A 20,060-nucleotide genomic window follows, 5' to 3' on the forward strand; every position below is an offset into this window, starting at 1 on the left:
CATCAAAGCCAACTGGAAGTTTTTGGTATGACCCACAAAAGGTATTTCGCTTGTCCATAGGTGAACCCCAGAAATGTTTTTCCATAATGTGCTTAGAGGCTGCTGTATATTCAAGTTATGGTATACTGTTAGAAATAATTAGCGAGGCTCTCCAACACAGTCACCCCACCTTTAAAGCACATGAAACAGTGATTATATTAGAACAGTATCGCAAACAGAACGTCAGTAGGTTACAAATGTTTAGGAAAAGATGTGAATTAGGTGTATTTAGCTAAAACAGACCACTCTGTACAATGCATTCCAGTGTAAAAGGTAAAAAAAACAAAAAAACGTTAGCAACCTTTAACAGCAATCTTCTTAACTTTTTTGGGGTCTGTGTTTTGCTCTTGCCGGAAACGTATGCATTTAACATCCTGTCTCTCAAATGCACGACTGTTTTCAAATCCAGTTAAATCAATAGCACTATTTTGAATATTAATAGCAAGACCGTGGCATAGGATGAGAAGGCTGAATAGAGAGTCCAGCAGCGCTGGCATCCGCAGCCTGGGAAGCACGACCCGCGCCATCAAGAAGCCGTGGTGGAGATCCTGAGGACTGGAGGGGTTTGCATAGGTGTTCTTCTCGGGCGAATCCTCCTTCCTCTAAAGCTTCTGTTCGTGAAGCGGCCCCAGCGCATGAAACAAAACAATTCCATGTTGTTCAAGCAGACACCTCAACTCTCACCGAATCAGCAGCCGGCGTACTCCAGTGCCGACTCCTCCCTCAGCACAGACAAGCAGAGGAGGGGAGTCAGTCAACCCCACAGAGGGCGGAGGCTGCATACTAGCAGCAGGGCAGCGATCACCACAAGGTGTTATTTATTACTGCCACAGAGAGTGAACCGTTACTGTAGCCTGTCTCAACATGCTGGGGGACACAGAGCACATGTTGGTTCATGTTTATCGAGCGTTAAGAACGGCAACGCTTTTGTCTCTTGCCTTATGATTTATCAACAACGTTTATCAAACTGTACTCAATACATAACCCCCCCTCCCCCCGAGCAACAGGAATTTTCTACATCAGAGGGTGCTTCTGTGAGCTGTTTAAACTGTATTTACTGGGGCCTTTGCACTTCGTTTTTTGGCCAGCAGGGGGAGTAAAGCTTTATTCAAACAGTATTGTTAGATTTCGAGTTAGTCAAGCCTTTACCTGCTGAAGTCCAAAGTTGTGGATTGAGCCGGTCTGTCTCCTAGGAGATTCTGAACAGGAGCAAGCAGCTGCCCAGACCCCACCCCCAGGCCAGCAGACCATTGGCTATTCAGCTACCAGGCAAGTCTGAGCCCTCCTCTCACACCTGCCCAGGCCCCTTAAGGCCTTGCTGGGTGCACCCCAATTCATTCTCCTCCATCTTGTGAGTTGCAGCCCACATGTGCCCCAGATTGCAGTGAGCAGAATCCAGGAAGTGGTAAGGAGACAGACTAGTGCTGTCTCTTCCCAAGACAAAAAGTTGTTTAACAAGCATTTGCAATGCAATAGGCCTCGCAGTTGTTAGAGTTTGAGCCATTGGCATTGTAAATGGCAATGTCTTTTATTTATGTGTTGGTTTTTAAAACGTTAAATAAAAGGCATTGCCATTTACAATGCCAATAGGTTAAACTCTCGCAATTGCGAGACCTATTGCATTGAAAATGCTTGTTGCTTTGTCTGCAGGGGAGGAACTGGAAGAGGCATGGGCCTTGCAACTCTAAAAGCTGAACATACACTTCAAGACTGTGCAGGTATGAAGAGACACAGATTTGTACGATGAGGCCTAGACGGTGCGAGGCATTGTCAATTCAACAATATAGAAGGTATTTATATGGTTAACATTTGTTGCCTCCAGAAGGACTTTTGATTAGTTGTTTACAACTTGTTCAATGACTTTAGGTCATCACCGTGGGCAAGGGTGAAATATCTCTGCAATACAGTGACATACAATATTTGGCAAACTTTGACAACTGTACATAGACAGCTTGCAGTGAACTGTTAATTTCGTGACCGAAACTGATGCTGGCCACCTTACAATTTTGTGACTTCAGTTGCCTGCAGAAGTATAAATGGATGTATCGACTGAAAACAAACTGTGTCAAGGTACTCATTTCTGTTGATAGGTGTTAAGAAACTGAGCTTGAATTTCTATGTGCACTTGAACTTGCTGGATGCTGTTTTTTATTCTGGCCACAGACCGATAAGCAATTACTGACTCTCCATCCAGGGTACTCAATATTTTTGGCAGGTTTCCTAGTGCGTTTCTGTATTGTCCAACTCCCGTCCCCACCCAACATCTAGCAGCTATTGTACAAATCTCTCCTCCAAATCCTCACTATAGCCTTCCAACCTCAAATAAACCGGCCAAAAGTAGACTACTTTGCCGGACAGACATAGATGAAGTGTGATTCAAATGGGCAACAGAGCTAGATTGCTGACCTGCAGTGATGACGAGGCGGGGTCCCCTTCTTAGCTGGCACTTTCTACGTGTGCTCTCAACAGACACAAGAAGCTTGTACAGACAGCCAGGGCACTCATCCATCGTCCCAACCTTGTGGTCTCTCAAAAAGAAATGGACTCTGTAGGTTACAATTCCCTCCCTAGATGTCTATGTACTTGAAGAAAATTACATAGGTATTTTTTCACAACAAAGTTATTTTCTCTTGCCTAATGTCATATTTCAGAGGTATGCGCGGCTTAACTCAGCAATTACATCTGTTTAAACAGGCTAAAAAAACGGAACTTGGCACTTCCCGAGGAACACGCATTAGATGACTTGTTTCACTAAGGGATTTCCATCTGTCTCCTACTATCTTCCGAGTCCACATTTGTAGTGTTTCCTTCTGGGATGGCAAGCAGCTCTTAGTGGAGCCTACAATTTTGTGGTAAATTTGAAAATAGCCCTTTCAAAACCACATTGCCAAAATACTGTGGTCTAAGACACAAACACCCTTATGGAGCTTGAAGGGAAAATAAACCATTATTTGCATTCTGCAGTGTGAAAGGTATGATAACGCCACAATTCTGTTTCCTGTTGCGTCGGAAACAGGTTAAAAGTTTACTGACCTAAGTAGCAACAGGGATTTTACTGCAAGTTTTTAACATTGTCACTAGTCTGAAGCTTAGTGCTGAGATTCTCCAGGAATGTATGGAACTAAGCATTTACTTATCCTGGAAATGCCAAGCTTTGCTAGCGCATTTCTCTACTAGATAGCATTTAGATGTTTAGATTTAGGGGGGGGGGTGGAAGAGTGTAAATTTAAAGAGACCAAGTGAGTGCCTTCCATCAGGCTACACACAGCGCATTTTGCGACACCCCTTTGTAAAATTAGATCAACTTACATCTTCAATATGATGTCAACGGATATGCAGTCTATTTTGCACAGAAACAGATGTGTTCTAAAAGACAAACCACAGACAACACACTGCTCATTTGTATACCTGCCAAAAAATGCTAAACTATAATCCACGGTTGTGTCTACTGCGTGGTCCGTCTTTACTGAAAATCATATCCGTAAAGTAAATGTCAGCATAAACAAACAAGTCGTTTTTTTATTTTAATAAAAGGCTACCACGGCGTATATAAGTGTTCTGCTTTTCAAAGCCTGCCTGTTTATCGGCGCCCGCGCCCCTCTGCGGTCACTGAAGTTTGAAAATTTCATCCGCTGTACCTCTCGCTGCGAGCTATTTTTATTATTATTATTATTAAAGCCTGCAGCCAGCCTGTTTATCAGCGCCGCGCGCCTTGTGAACAGCACCACGCGCCCCTCTGCAGACTCCCCCTGCATTCCAAAGTCAGTCACGTGAACAGTTCACGACGCGCGCGTCTCGATCCGATTCTTTCGGCCATGCTTTCAAATGCAGAAGCTCACGCGTGCGACCTAATCCTATTGGAAAATGCTGCGCGTGGCCAGCTCCTGTCTCCCCTCGTTGTCGGCTAAGCCGACAGCTATAGTTCTCTCAGCGAGAGCGCGCTTTCGCGCGCTTTTCGCAGCAAGACCTAAAAAACGATTTTCACTTTCTGTGTTTACGGTCTATGCCTGTAGTTGTTACAGTTAAAAATTGTAGTTTTAGCCTGCCTGTAATTGCATATTTTATCACCTGTGTTGTGTTTTAAATGTGTGGTTTTCCCTGCCATGATTGCCTTCATTTAGTGTGTTGAATTGTGGGATTTGCAGTCCAACCTCTGTAGTTTGTCCCTCTCATTCCTTGGTGACAAATCTGTTTTCCCTCCAAATGTCTCCTGTGCTCTGTGCTTAGTTAGGCCTGTGTGCTCAAACAGTGCACCCCCAGCCACCATTTTGTGTTCACAAGCCAGTGAGGCCAGCCCCCTGCCCCCCTGCCCCCCCCCCCCCCCCAGCAACAGGGATTTTCTACATCAGAAGGTGCTTCTGTGAGCTGTTTAAACTGTATTTACTGGGGCCTGTGCACTTCGTTTTTTGGCTAGCAGGGGGAGTAAAGCTTTATTCAAACAGTATTGTTAGATTTCGAGTTAGTGATGCTTTTACCTGCTGAAGTCCAAAGTTGTGAATTGAGCCGGTCTGTCTCCTAGGAGATTCTGAACAGGAGCAAGCAGCTGCCCAGACCCCACCCCCAGGCCAGCAGACCATTGGCTATTCAGCTACCAGGCAAGTCTGAGCCCTCCTCTCACACCTGCCCAGGCCCCTTAAGGCCTTGCTGGGTGCACCCCAAATCATTCTCCTCCATCTTGTGAGTTGCAGCCCACATGTGCCCCAGATTGCAGTGAGCAGAATCCAGGAAGTGGTATGGAGACAGACTAGTGCTGTCTTTTCCCAAGACAAAAAGTTGTTTAAAAAAAGATTTTCACTTTCTGTGTTTACTGTCTATGCCTGTGGTTGTTACAGTTAAACATTTTAGTTTTAGCCTGCCTGTAATTGCATATTTTATCACCTGTGTTGTGTTTTAAATGTGTGGTTTTTCCTGCCCATGATTGCCTTGATTTAGTGTGTTAAATTGTGGGATTTGCAGTCCAACCTCTGTAGTTTGTCCCTCTCATTCCTTGGTGACAAATCTGTTTTCCCTCCAAATTTCTCCTTTGCTCTGTGCTTAGGCCTGTGTGCTCAAACAGTGCACCCCCAGCCACCATTTTGTGTTCACAAGCCAGTGAGGCCAGCCCCCCTGCCCCCCCCTCCCCAGCAACAGGGATTTTCTCCATCAGAGGGTGCTTCTGTGAGCCGTTTAAACTGTATTTACTGGGGCCTGTGCACTTCGTTTTTTGGCCAGCAGGGGGAGTAAAGCTTTATTCAAACAGTATTGTTAGATTTCGAGTTAGTGAAGCCTTTACCTGCTGAAGTCCAAAGTTGTGGATTGAGCCTGTCTGTCTCCTAGGAGATTCTGAACAGGAGCAAGCAGCTTCCAACTCCCTGGTCAGCAAACCTTGTCTGAGGTTGCTGGGACCTTATATGGTGTGGTAGTGGTTGGCACATGTGTACACTGATTGGTGGTTGTATCTGGTGTTTCTATTGGGTTAGGGTTAATGTCCTCATTGGTTGGGTATTTGAGGGTTCTGATTGGTTTCTCGGTCTGTGATTCAATCATTGCAGAGTTGGGGCTAGGGTTAGGATTTCTATTGCAAGTAGGGACTAGGGCTTCCTATGTTATTGGTTGTTGTGAGTAGGGTGGGACTAGGGCCAGGGTAAGACCTTTAATTGGAAGTAGCTATTTAGGGCTTCTGGTGTGATTGGTTGTTGGACCAGTTGTGGGACTAAGAGTAGGGTTAGGCTTTCTATCAGAAGTAGGGACTAGGGCTACCTGTGCCATTGGTTGCTTGGACTTGGGTTGGGACTAGTGGTAGGGCTAAGGCCTTTATTGGACGTAGAGATCAGGGTTTTTGAACTGAGTGGGTGCTTGGACTAGGGTTAAGATTGGCTGCAAGGTCCTGGTCTCCTATTGGTTCTAGATGTTAGGGCTAGTGTTGTGATTGGATAGTGTTAGGGCTAGGGTTCCCATTGGCTGAAGGGGTCACCTGATTACTAGGGCTACAAAAAAGGCCAGGCTTAGGGCGTCTCAGACAAAGGTGGAGAGGACAAGGGTAGTTGCCTGTTTGGGCCTGTTCGAGACTGGTCGGGACTAGGGCCAGAAATGCTGCCCTTTTTCTCATTTAACAATACCCAGCCCACACCATCCACAACCACAAACAGAGCAACACACTCACACCAAATATACACCACGCACAACACTATGCACAGATTAATGTACCAGCATGCACCACCAACCCAACCAAACCACATCTACACACCCTACTATCCCGACTAACACACATATCCACCATCACCCACAAACAGTACACAACTCTATTCTATACCACTAACCAATATACTCATTACTAACACGCCAATCAACACCATAAATAACTACATCCCACTCAGACACACTCTCACTGCTGTAATTACACCTAACAGTCCACCTTTTATCACTAACAAATATATAATGATCCTTCCATCAGTTGACTTTAAAAAAAAAAAAACATCCTTCACTCTTTTATCCCTCCACTATCTTTTTTCTATCAAAATTAACAGACTAACATGTTCACTTCTCAAATTCCATATTCAACTATACTAATATACTGCCCAAATAACTGAATAACATATCTACTACTCAAATTACTTAATATTTATACTATACTAATTTTCAAAACTAATCCTTTATGGGTTCCGGAGTGGCGTGCTACTCGCCAAAAAAGCGCTTTAACACCCATCAGGGGTAACAAGTGCTATATGAATGCAAATCTTTCTTCCTTTTTTATCCATCCACTATCCTTCTCACTCCAAGTAACAGACTAATATCCACCACTGAAATTACCTCATATTTCACCATATTAATTCACCACTAATCCTTTATAGGCTCCCCGAATAGCATGCGTCAACAAGCAAGCGATAAATAAATACAAACTTTTGCCCTACTCTATTGTTCTGCATGTTTCACTATACTAATTCAACACTAATCCTCTGTGGGTCCCGGAGTAGCGTGCTACCCACCGAAAAAGCGATTCAACGCCTCGTCAGGGGTAGTAAGCGCTATATAAATGCAATTACAATACAATACAATACAAAATGTCTCGCCAGCCCAGCGCATTCGCTGGCTCAGGCGAGACCTAAAAAGCATCAAAGCTTCAGCGCTAAAATCTTACTTTGAAAAATTGACAAACAACAAGAGTTTCTTCTCTCTGAAAGGAAATGCAGCAAAAACTGAATTCCTCCTCCTCTCTATGGGAAGATCCCGCCAGTCCAAACAGCATTGACAAATTCAACAGGTCTCACCTATGAATGATCTACTGACTTTGTCAATGGTTTTGATAGCTATGTAGCACACATTTTGAATAAAATGATTATTATAGTATAATATATTAGACATGATATAATATACATACTATATATAATTCATAATATGATACGTTTTGTATGGAATAGCCTGTCGTATAGTAGGGTATGGCTTGCCATTGCATGGTATGGCATGGCCTGTCATTGGATAGAATATTACAGTATAGTACAGTATGGTATACTAAAGTATGGTGTGGCCTATTTATGTATAGTATCGTACAGCTTGTAATTGTATAGTATGGTTTGTCATTGTACAGCATGGTAAAGTATGGAATGATATGGCCTGTCATTGTATAGTATATTATGGAATTGCCAGTCATTTTATAGTATGGCTCATTGTAAATTATGGTATGGTATGTCATTGTATATGGTTATGGTAGTGCATGCCACTATATAGTATGGTATGCCCTGACTTGTCATTATATGGTATGTTATGGTCTGTTTAGTATAGTATGGTCTTTCATGGTATGGTATGGCCTGTCATGCTATTGTCTGTCATTGAATGGTATGTTGCGGCCTGTAATTGTACAGTATCGTATAGTGTGGCCTGCCATTGCATAGTATGGTATGTTTTGGCCTTTTGTTGTAAAGTATGGTCTGTAATTATATGTTATGGTATGGCTCGTAATTGCATCTTATGGTATGCTGGTCCATGTATAGTTTGGCATGGCCTGTCATTGTCCAGTACTGAACAGTATGGTCTGTCCTTCTATAGTATGGTATTGTATGGCCTGTCTTTGTATAGGATGGCACTGTATGGTGTGGCCTGTTATATAGTATGGGTTGGTACAGCCCTTCCATGTATAGTATGGATTTGTATAGCCTGTCTTTGTATAGAATGGTTTGGCATGGTCTGTCATTAGATAGTATCCTATGGCTCGTCATTGTATAGCATAGTCCGTCATTGTATACTATGGCATGGTATGACTTGTTATTGTATAGCACGGTATGGTAAGGCCTGTCATTGTAGACTATGGTAATATTTGTTACAATGTACACATTAAGCTGTGGCAGGAAGGCCAAGCAAGAAAAAATAGCGCTTTACAATATAATGTTATTTTCACAGTAAATGTTTTATCAAATCTGTAATCATGCACCCATAAGTTAATTTAAAACACACCCTGTTTTTGTTGTTGTTGCATAAAACATTTTAATCATGCCCAAGGCATGAAACACTTACCAAAAAAGCACTTTGTTACAAACTAAACAATGATTATTTAATAGTGAAAGAGTGAAGCCATTAATGCATTTTGATATCATTGTTAAAAGAACCTCCAACAACTTGTTGCCTGCTGGTGTTATGCTGCACCCAAGAGTAGACGGAGAGAGTAAGAAAAGTAAGAAGGAACAACCACAGGAACCAAACAGTGCAGAGCAAAACCAGGAGCAAGACAATCTAAAAACATATACAATCTTATATACATATACAATAGGCAGAGACAGAAAGCAGAAGGACACCCACACAAACCAGGAAGCAGCACTTGGTCCATGCTCCAGGGATGGGGGAAAACACAGATAAAAAGCTAGTTAAGCCAATAAACCTTGACTAAATAGAAGCCAGCAAATAAGACTGACAAGGAAGCCAACAAATAATAAGCAAAGGGTGGGCTCTAAGCCCCCTGTATGTAAACAAAATGCCTCTCAAGTGACAGTGAATGTACAGTCTCATGAGAGCTCTAAAACTGGCTCCTTCAATTCTCACACCCTGCTATCAACCGTGAGACTGGTTGTATCTGCCAAATCTTTGAGGTGAGTGACTGACCAAATTCTTACTATAGGACATCACATTAAAAAACCTATCTATCAAAACTGCCTCTTTCCTATGATTCTTACAAAAAAACTGAATTAATACAGTGTAAAACCTATACATCCCTGAGACTTACTACAAAGCAAGCTCTAGTCCGCCTCACCTTGATAGGGCCAACACTGCACTCTCAGGCCTCCCGAAATACACACAAGCACCCCCCCCCCCCCAGCCATTCTAAACGCAGAAGCTCGCCTTTTCAAAGATCAGCTCACATAATTCCAATTCTAAGTGATTTATATTGGCTTAATTTCAATTGCAGCCCGAATTAACTTTAAAATCACCAGTATTCACTCAAAGCCACTACATCTAGGTCTAGCTAGAAATCAAAAATGCTATATACTAGATCCAATATACAAAAAAGTGATTTGACATTTGTCACAAACTACAAAATGATTGCGCTACTAGAGGTAGATGTCAAGTACAATGCAAAAATGCTACTTAGGGAAATTGAGGCTTGGGCTGAATTAAAAGAAAATCTAATGCCAGTGACCCATATGGGATTTAGAGTGAATAGTAACACATTCATCAACATCCTTTCATTGTCTCTTGGGGTAGCATAGATGACGTATGTCAAAAAATGCTGTTTGTCTCCTTCATTGACTATTATATGGCTTCTGATGTAGTAGATTACACAATACTTTGGTCAAAGTTGGCCAATATGGCCGTCCAGCCTTTATACTGTAACACATGGATCTAACAGGCATATAATCCCCATATTTCATGACAAAGCAGGGGTATGTGCTGGCACCACTGCTATTCAATCTCAGTATAGCAGATTTACCAGACACCATCAGAGTGGAGAGAAGCCACCCACCCCGGTTAGCCACTCTATCTGTTCCAAATGTCCAATACGCTGATGTCTCAATTTTAGGTTACACAGAAAGAGGCCTGCAAAAGTCTCTACCAGCCCACAAAATTATTTTTTTAAACCACATTAACAGTCAATCAATCAACCAATCAACGTTATTTGGTTTCAGCACATAAAACCATTAAAGTTCTAAAAACAAAAAAATGTCAAGCATAATGACAATTCATCACAAATAAATTACAATCCACAATAGTCCATGTTAATTCAAAACCTGAGATACAAAATTGAACACATATACGCTTGTCCCTCGAGTAAAAAATGTAAACAGTCGAGAGAATAGGTCCCGAGACCTTATCTGAAATGTCTGTGTCATGAGAGTAAACATTGACCCTGACCAATGCTAACAATTAATGAAGGCAAGCCCTGGCCTTCATAGCAGATTTCAGATACCCAAGAACAAAAAAATGCACGCTTCATGGAATAGTTGGAAATAAATGAGAGCTGGACGGCAATTATAAAGTTCATCCTCTTTAAAATCGGGGCAATAAAGGTCTTCCACAGGACTTCATAAAATTTACAAAATTGTATAAAATCCTGTGGAGACTCAACGTCGCAGCCCACAGGGTGCTAACAACTGACCTCTCCTACACCCTCTTGGTGTAGCCAGCAAAAAATGGAAAAGGTCCAGGTGAAACCTGGTTAATAAAAAACGTTCATAAATGCTTAAAAGCCCCAAGAGATAAGGCTCAGCTGATGGGGTTGTTTTCAGCATTAGGAAGTTGTGGGCGCTGGGTTTTTTCAACTCCAACTCTTCCCTCTCAAGTTTCCTTAAACTACTAAAAGCCTCCCTTATTAACCCCACATCCTTTTTGGGAACTGATTCACGGTTAGTGTACAGGTCAGCTCTACCTAACCTTACAAAACTGCTCTTGATATATCTGAGCCATGGTATGTGGAGTGCATGGTCAAGGGTCAAACACTCTTTTAAAATCAGTTGACTCAGTGAGGATTCCTCGCTCAACCAAATTTTCAACCAGAAGGTTAAGGGGTGGAGGGCTAGGCATGCCTCGGGGAACGCCTAGTAAACGTTTCAGGAATGTGTTCGGCTAGATCTTCAAAAGTGAAGCACTACTTCTCTTTTCGGTTAGCCACTCTTTCTGTTCCGAATGTCCAATACGCTGATGTCACAATTTTAGGTTACACAGAAAGAGGCCTGCAAAAGTCTCTAGCAGTCCACAATTTTGTTTTTTTAAACCACATTAACAGTCAATGCAGGCAAGTCAGTTTTGTTTTTTTGGCGATAAACGGTGCACAGTGAAAAGCTGGAAAATTGGTAATACTTTAATTGAGAAATACCGAAAATATTTCTTCCTATGTGGTTTTTGCTTGTTTACTATGCCTCCCCAGATGAACATTGGGTTTATCTGAAGACTAAATCTGCATCCCTGTCTTACACTATAAGCCGCCTCTTTAACAACCTGGAACCTGCATCGGTCAATCCCCTACTTAACAGTAATAAACGTAAAGTTTCTTCCATTGATCGATCATGGCTTGACAGCCTTGCCAGGGAAGTTAGGTCCCTAGCTAGATTAATCACACCACAACTTATTTAGAGAAATATTTCAGCTAGTCAACTCTACTTGCCACTCCCAAATGAGGTTTTAATTAATTTCTACAGCAGACACTGCTGAAACTCATGACCCACTTTCTGGCTGCCCGTTATGTGATACGGCAAGGAACAAAAATTGAGAACCACTGTTTGGCCTACACTTTCAACAAGCTATGCCGGATATTTATCTTGGCCAAACTGTCTAAATAATGCACTCCACACACTGCGGTAGACACCAACTTCCCAAGGTTACTTTGAACAGCTGGCGAAACAAAACGCCAAGAGGCGTATCCATTGCACAGGACATTGAGAATTTGAAAAGAAAAAAATATATATTCAGCTTATATTGTGCAGGCTTCTCTGAAAAGAAGTTGGCAAATGTATCATACCAGCTTTCCAAGGTCACGTTGAACAGTTGGCCAAACAAAACGCCAAGAGCCGTATCCTTTGCACAGGACATTGAGAATTTGAAAAGAAAAAAAAATTATTCAGTTTATATTGTGCAAGCTTCTCTGAAAAGAAGTTGGCAAATGTATCATACCTGCTCTCTGGCTCAAGCAGAGGGACAATATTTCACATATTTTTATGCTCCTGCCAATGATGTTTAGACATGCATAAACAGCGTACAAAGACCACCCTAACTGTTGCAGTCGTTGTTGCTACAATTTTGAAAAATTAATTCATATTGTATATCTTTGATGAACACTTAGCAGAAATAAGGAATGGCATGGGCCACTTTTTTATCAACAAGCAATAGGTCTCGCATTTATGCGAGTTTAAGCTATTGGCATTGTAAATGACAATGCCTATTTTTGTTTTTTAAAACAAATAAAAGACATGGTTATCTACAATGCCAATAGCATAAACTTGCATAAATGCGAGACCTATTGCATTGCAAATGCTTGCTTAAGTTTAAAACTGAGCGCGGTGCCGCTTCAAGGACACTGCGCTTGGTTACTTTTTTTTTTTTACTTTAACACTGAGCGGGCACCGTGCTCAGTGTTAAAGTAAAAAAAAAAAAAAAAAAAAAAAAAAAAAAAGAAACCAAGCGCGGTGTCCTTTTAGCGCCGCTGTGCTCAGTTTTAAAGTTAAAAAATGAAGAAACCGAGCGTGGTGTCCCTTAAGCGGGCACTGCTCTCCTTATGAAAGTAAAAAAATTAATAAACGGAGCACGGTGTCCTAGAAGTGAACGCCGTGCTCAACATAAAAGTTAAATTTTATTTCATGAGCACCTGAAAACCTTGCAAGGAGAACATACACTTGCTTGAAAATCAATACAGGAAACGTATTGCACTTAATCTCTCTTGAGAAATACGTGGGTACTAACGTTCTTGGTAACAAATGACTTTTTACCGTTAGAGTAATCCAACCACCCTCTAGCAGTATACAATGTTGTGCTCCTTACAATTTACTTAAACTCGCGCCATTCTTACAGCCTAGAGCCAACAAAGCATGACAAGACCTAGAACAGTGATGATTTACTATTAAAATGTATTTTACCTCATACTGAGTGATGATACCGTTCGGCTCCAGTGGTTCTTTCCAGTTCAGAAAAATCTTTTCCTCGAATGGAGTCCCTTTCAAAGAGCCTTTTGGCACAAGGCCAGGTACTGTAAAACAAAGCGATTGGATTAAGCACGTGGAGTTTGAGTTCTAAGTTTTTATTTTTACAAAAGAAACGCTCACACAAAAACCTTACCAGACATATCAACAAACCTACCAAAGGACTACCACAATGTGACAAGAACTACATTTTGCCACAATTACGAGAGGAGAGAAAAATCATAACAGCGGTCTGCTTCATATCGGGAGTGCGCAACCAGCAGCAGCTCCTCCGTTAACCTCATAGGAGCGTCGAACGTTCAGCGCCCAGTGCTGAACGTTCGAAGAACGAATGCTGGCCCGTCGGCCAACGGTCGTGCGCAGCACTAGGGAGGTAGTGCTTGTGACGACCGTTGGCCGACGGCAGCACTTAAGGGGTTAAGGCAGAGGAGCGTCTCCTTACTGCTCTCTGAGCTGTCCAGAAAGAATAAAAGAATAACACAATGTTATTGCCATTTTATTTTTCAGTACTGAACCAGGGCGGAGCGGGGCTGTGCTATCCTGATTGACAGCAGCCGCCAGAAGGTAGGAGGAGTGGTGGGCACCATGAGTGAGCATGACGGTTTGGCCGGCAGTCTTAGGATGGCCAAACCGTTTTAAGCACTTAGCATTTTTCCACTTGGCTGTTTTGCACAGCCGGGTGGAGAACAGTCCCAGGCACTGTCTGAGCAGCAAACCAAGCCGCTCAGACCAATCACGCTGTCATACTGGTAATACTGTTACAGCAGCGTAGTAATTGGCTTAGGTGAGTCTGGGAGCCTGTGCGCTGCCAGGAGTCAGGAACAGAGGAGGACGGAGGACAGGTGGTGGCCGTATACAGGCAAGTGATCTTTTCTTTTTTCAATCCCCTTTTACCCCCCCACTGACACGCTGGCCCACCACTTCTGGTTCCTAGCGGCCACCACTGTGCACAACTAGACACGTTCTCTTCCTAGAGATACTGTATTGACATTACAATGCTGCAAAGGGTCCAAAGAATCAATAGACAAATATATAAATCCAGCAATGTTGGTACAAATCATGATGAAAGATGTAATTTCTGAAGTTATGCCAAAATAATTAGGCACATTTGACTAAGGTAAGCTGGCCTTCAACCACTGTGAGCATCTTCACCCATAAGTGCTAATGTAGTCAAGTTAACCAAGGCAGGATATTGCAGAAGAAAGCTGTGGCATAAACTGTTCTTGCAGCTATGGCCGTAAGAGTACCTCAAAGATGTAATATATCATAATTTCTTACCTGTCAGTGTAGTTTTGCAGCTTGAAGACTTTCTGGATTCACTACGCTGTGCATTATTCCGCTATCTAGTGGTTGGGTCCAGAATTGTAGTCTTTTTTTCGCTTTTTTTCGTGGCCCGGGTGGGCGTCGACATACCACCATTTGGTGCCCTTCGTGACGTTGACGTGTTACCTCCAGAAGCTCCCACCTTTGGTCGCCATCTTCGTATTCTTTTTTCTGGTCTTGTGTTATTTTTGTTTACCCTCTTATTTTCTAAAGTCTTTTTCAGTTTTAATCCCTTTCCTCCTGTCTCATCTTTCTGGCGGAAGAGGGTGGGTTCGCAAGTGAATCCAGAAAGTCTTCAAGGTGCAAAACTACACCGACAGGTAAGAAACTATACGTTTTGCAGCATGAACCTTTCTGGATTCACTATGCTGTGCATAGACTTTGTAACGGTTTGTCCTTATTGTGGTGGTTGGGTGTAAGATGAGCGCTGGTTACTGAATATGTGTTGTAAGACCTTCTGTCCCACTTGCGCTTCTTTGTTCATTTGGATATCTACACAGAAGTGCTTAGTGAACTTGTGCACTGAAGACCGTGCTGCAGCTTGGCAAATGTCTTGTATTGGTGTGTTAGCTAGAAACGCAATCGTTGCTCCTTTCTTCCTTGTTGAGTGAGCATGAGCTGCTCCTTGTAACAGTTATCCTGCTTGCTTGAGGCATAGTTGTATGATTTGTGCAATCAACCGTGCAATGGTATTTTTGATAACTGGTCGTCCCAAAATACTGCTAGCGAAGGAAACAAAGAGCTGCTTTGTCTTTCTGCACTCCTTTGTCCTTTCTATATAGTGCATCACGGTCCTCCTAGCGTCCAGTGTGAGCAGCGCCCCTTCTGTGCTTGTGGTTGGTTTTTGGAAAAAACTAGGTATTTGGATTGTTTGGTTGATGTGGAACCGAAACACCACCTTTGGCATGAAGTGTGGGTCTGTTCTCATTACAAGCCTATCACTGTGCAGGTAGGGTTCTTGAAGTGTTAGCGTTTGCAACTCACTTACTCTTCGTAGTGTTGGGATAGCCACTACGAAGGCCGTCTTTAGCGTGAGCATGTGCAGGGTAGCCTTGTGAATTGGCTCAAATTGTGCCTTCATTAATTGAGTTAGCACTACGTTGAGGTTCCATGCCGGTGCTGGCATTCTGTTTGGAAGTGCTATTCTCTTTGCTCCTTCTAGAAATCTTTTTACTACTAGGGAGGTGAAGTAACTTTTCCCTGTTTCTCCTCTTGTGTAAGCCACTATCGCCGCTAAGTGCACCCTTAGGGATGTGTAGCTTAGTTTACTTTGCGGTAGATGTGTTAAGTATTTTAGTACTGTTAATTCCTTTGTGATTTTCCTTTGCAGTTTCTCCCTAATGAACCATTCGGATAATCTGTTCCACTTTGCTACGTAGTATTTCCTTGTGGTAGGTCTTCTTGCCTCCCTGAGCACTGCCATTGTGCTCGTCAGTAGTTTGAGGTGTGGAAACTCTAGGTTTTCAGGAGCCATGCCGCTAGGCTGAGGCTCTCTGGCTCTGGGTGTGGCACCCTTCCATTCTGCATTGTTACCAGGTCCCTTCTTTGGGGGAATCTGTGTGCTAGTGCCTGCGCCACTGATACTATTTGTGAGAACCATTACTGTCTGGCCCATTGAGGTGCTATTAGTATCAGCGACATGTTGCTGATCCTGCATTTGCTGAGTACCCTGTGTATCAGTGGTATCGGGGGGAAAAGCGCATGCAAATGTCTGACCAACTTATCCATAGCGCATTCCCTTGTGACCGATGGTCTGGTTGTCTGGATGTGAAGTGTTGGCATTTTGCATTTTGGTGTGTTGCACATAGGTCTATCTGTGCTGTACCCCAATTCGGGAATACTTTCTGTATTTCCTGTTGGTTGATCTCCCATTCGTGGGATGCTGACGTCTGCCTGCTGAGTCTGTCTGCTTCCACATTGTCCTTCCCTGGGAGATGTATTGCTAGTAGGTCTATTTCTAGTGGAATGGCCCATGTCCATATTGCCTGTGCTAGCCCTGATAGTGCTACTGATTGTGTTCCTCCTTGTTTGTTGATGTAGAACATGGTTGTGTTGTCTGTTTGGATTAACACCCTGTTTCCGTACAGTTCCTTCTGAAAGGCTTTTAAGGCCAGGAATACAGTTTTTAGTTCTAGGTAGTTGATGTGTCTGACCGCATCTTACTGCGACCATAGTCCTCTCACCTTGAGTTTGTTCATGTGCGCGCCCCAGCCCAGCTGGGAGGCATCCGTCGTGATGGTCACTGTTGGAGTTGGTTGTGTGAATGGCTTCCCCTGTGATATATTTTTCTTGTTCCACCATGCTATTTCCTGATGCACTGCGTGTGTGACAACCACTCGATCTTTCCAACCCCCTGTTGCCTGTGACCATTGCTGCTGTATCGATTCCTGGAATGGTCTCGTGCGGAGTCAAATATTTGGGACCAGGTGAATGCATGACGCCATCATTCCCATCAGCTTGCTCACCGTCCTCACTGTCAGAACTTGCCCCTTGCGGTAAAGACGTGTTTCCTTCAGTATCGCCAATGTTCTCTTCCTGCTGGGTAACACTTTGGCCTGTATGGTGTCGATCTTCGCCCCTGAGAATATCTTGATCTGCCCTGGTTCTGTTGACGTTTTTTTCCAATGGATTGAGAAACCCAGTTGGGTCAGTGCTTGTACGACCTGCTGGATGTGTTATTTGCAGTGGCTGTACGATATTGCCTTTACAAGCCAGTCGTCGAGATAGGGGTATGCGTGTATTCCTTGCCTTCATAGGTGTGCTGCGACAGCTGCTAGGCATTTTGTAAACACCCATGGTGCGGATTTGAGCCCGAATGCCAGTACTGTGAACTGGTAGTGAGTTTGGTTGCTCACAAACCTTAGTAGACGTTTGTGCTTGTAGTTGATGGGGATGTGCAAGTACGCGTCCTTTAAATTTATAGTTGCCATGTAATTTGTGGTATTACCTCATGTAGGGAAGTCATTTTGAATCTTTGAGTCCTTATGAATTTGCTCAAGAAACTTAGATCTAGAATAGGTCTTAGTGTTTCGTCCATCTGTGCCACGAGGAAGTAAGTGGAGTAAACCCCCTTGTTCCTTTGGTTGTGCAGCACTGTCTCCATCGCCTCCTTGCTGAGCAGTTCCAACGCCTTTAGTCGCAGGAACGAACATTTTTGCTGAGTGTGCCTTGTTTCTTGGTTTTCTGTTTGGAGGTTGTTTATGTAGCTCTATACAGTATCTGTATTGTATGAGGTTTAGTATCCATTTGTCTGTTGTGACCTTCCTCCATTCATGGATGAAGTATCTTATTCTTCCTCCTACTGGTGTTGTGTGTTGGAGGTATTGTTTGTTGCGGCACGCCTGGTCCTTGTCTTTTCATATGTCCTTCCGCCCACCCGGAGGTATTGTTAGGGTGGGAGTTTGGTTTATTTTGAAGTCACTTGGGGGTAGGCTGCTGGCCGCCTCTCCGTGTCTGGCACCGTTCGTTTGAGCGCCCTCGAAAGGACTGGCCCCGGGGCTGGTACTGCCATTTCTGCTGTCGCTGGCCATGGTTGTTCCCTTGGTAGCTTTGCTGAAACGTTTGGGGCGATGTAGTAGGCACATTACCACCCCTACCACCTAGTCGTCTAGCGGGTGTACCCCTTCTCATCCCTCTGAACTGCAGTGCCCCCATGGACCTGGTTGTCTCATTGTCCTTTTTGAGCTGGGTTAACTTGTCGTCAACTGGTGTACCAAACAGTTGTTCACTGTTAAAAGGTGTGTTCAGGATGTTATGCAGCTCTGGCTTGAAGCCTGAAATTCTAAGCTATGCGTGTCTCCTCTCGGTCACTCCGATCATCATTTGTCTGCTCGACGTGTCCGCAGCATCCAAGGCCGATTTTAAACATGTATTTGCATGGTCTTGTCTTCTTCTACCAGGTGAGCTGCCCTTTGTTGGTACTGGTCTGGTAGATGCTTCAGGAGTTGCCCCACTTCCTCCCTGTGCTGGTATGCCTGCCTGTTGATCAGGCCGTTGGAGTTTGCGATGCACCATTGAATTGCCGCACTCCGTTCCACCTTCCGCCCTATGAGGTCCATCCTTCTACTCTCCTGGTCTGGTGGTCGTCCGGCATTTGTGGGTACATTGGCCCTTTCCCTAGCCATTGTTGTGATAATGGAATCAGCGGGCCATGACCACTGGATGTAAGCAGGGTCCTTTGAGGAATGCTTATACTTTTTCTTCATTCTTGGAGTAACTGCTTTGCATACTGCTGGTTCTTTAAAGGCATCTCTTCCCTGGTCCAGCACACTAGGGAGCATGGGCAGGAACTGGCTCCTAGTTTGTTGAGGCTGCAGAGTTTCCAGGAGGAAACATGCCTTGGGCTTCTCGTCCTCCATTTTCAGCTCATATGTCTGTGCAGCCTTTTGGACAACCAAATTGTAGATTCCTATGACGTCTGACGGTGAAGGCCTTGAAGGGTAGGTGTCTACGCCTCCTTCTGGCAATTCGGCGTCAAGCTCATGCCACTCCAAGTCTTGGGCCTCTGAGGACATCGAGTCCCGGTAGGTCTGCTGATCCTCGTCGTCTTTGCCCTCAAAATAATATACTTCGACTTTGAGAGCGGGCTTCGGCGGGATGATGTACTGGCTTCATCCTTTCGTCTAAGTCCTATTTTTGCTGCAGGATGCTCGCCATTTCTGCCTCAAGCCTCCTCTTCTTACTTTCCATCTCTGCAGCCTGTTTGGCGTCGAGAGATTGTGCGCTTCGCTTCGAGGACGTCGCTGTTGTGGTCGAGAAGTAGGCAGAGTTTGCAGACTGGATGCTGGTCCTTCTGGGCTTATTTATGGTGACAATTGGTGCAAAACTTGAAAGGTGTTTTGTCCATTTCGTCGCTCAGGGTGCCCCCTGAGACAGAATTCTCAGTTGAACGCAGAGTTCTCGGTCACAGGCGGGGGCAAAAGCGTCACAGGGGGGCAAAAGCGTCACAGGGGGGCAAAAGCGTCACAGGGGGGCAAAAGCGTCACAGGGGGGCAAAAGCGTCACGGGGCAAAAGCGTCACAGGGGCAAAAGCGTCACAGGGGGGGCAAAAGAATCACAGGGGGGGCAAAAGAATCACAGGGGGGGGCAAAAGAATCACAGGGGGGGGCAAAAGCGTCACAGGGGGGGGCAAAAGCGTCACAGGGGGGGCAAAAGCGTCACAGGGGGGGCAAAAGCGTCACAGGGGGGGCAAAAGCGTCACGGGGGGGCAAAAGCGTCACAGGGGGGCAAAAGCGTCACAGGGGGGGCAAAAGCGGGGAAAAGCGTCACGGGGGGCAAAAGCGTCACAGGGGGGGCAAAAGCGTCACAGGGGGGGCAAAAGAATCACAGGGGGGGCAAAAGAATCACAGGGGGGGGCAAAAGCGTTGGAGTGGTCGGAAGCAACACGGGGTGGCCGGAAGCAAAACGGGGTGGCCGGAAGCAACACGGGGTGGCCGGAATCAACACGGGGTGGCCGGAAGCAACACGGGGTGGCCGGAAGCAACACGGGGGCGTGGAAGCAACACGGGGGCAACAAAGTTGGGGCGGAAGCAACAAGGGCGGGCGGAAGCAACAAAGTTGGGGCGGAAGCAACAAGGGCGGGCGGAAGCAACAAGGGCGGGCGGA

At 44.5% G+C, this 20,060-nt stretch overlaps 1 protein-coding gene across 14 annotated transcripts in view; it reads right to left on the minus strand.

The window, feature by feature from the left end:
* The window catches only part of PTPRK (protein tyrosine phosphatase receptor type K), a 1,613,435-nt gene that overhangs the window by 450,956 nt on the left and 1,142,419 nt on the right, over nt 1–20,060 (minus strand). For all 14 annotated transcript variants that reach the window (XM_078648913.1, XM_078648910.1, XM_078648911.1 and 11 more), the window contains one exon: nt 13,071–13,180. In XM_078648913.1, coding sequence (XP_078505039.1) covers nt 13,071–13,180 — 110 coding nt within the window. The remainder of the gene's footprint in view (nt 1–13,070; nt 13,181–20,060) is intronic.

Source organism: Lissotriton helveticus, chromosome 6 (genome assembly GCF_964261635.1).
Source record: "Lissotriton helveticus chromosome 6, aLisHel1.1, whole genome shotgun sequence".
Classification (NCBI taxonomy): domain Eukaryota; kingdom Metazoa; phylum Chordata; class Amphibia; order Caudata; family Salamandridae; genus Lissotriton; species Lissotriton helveticus.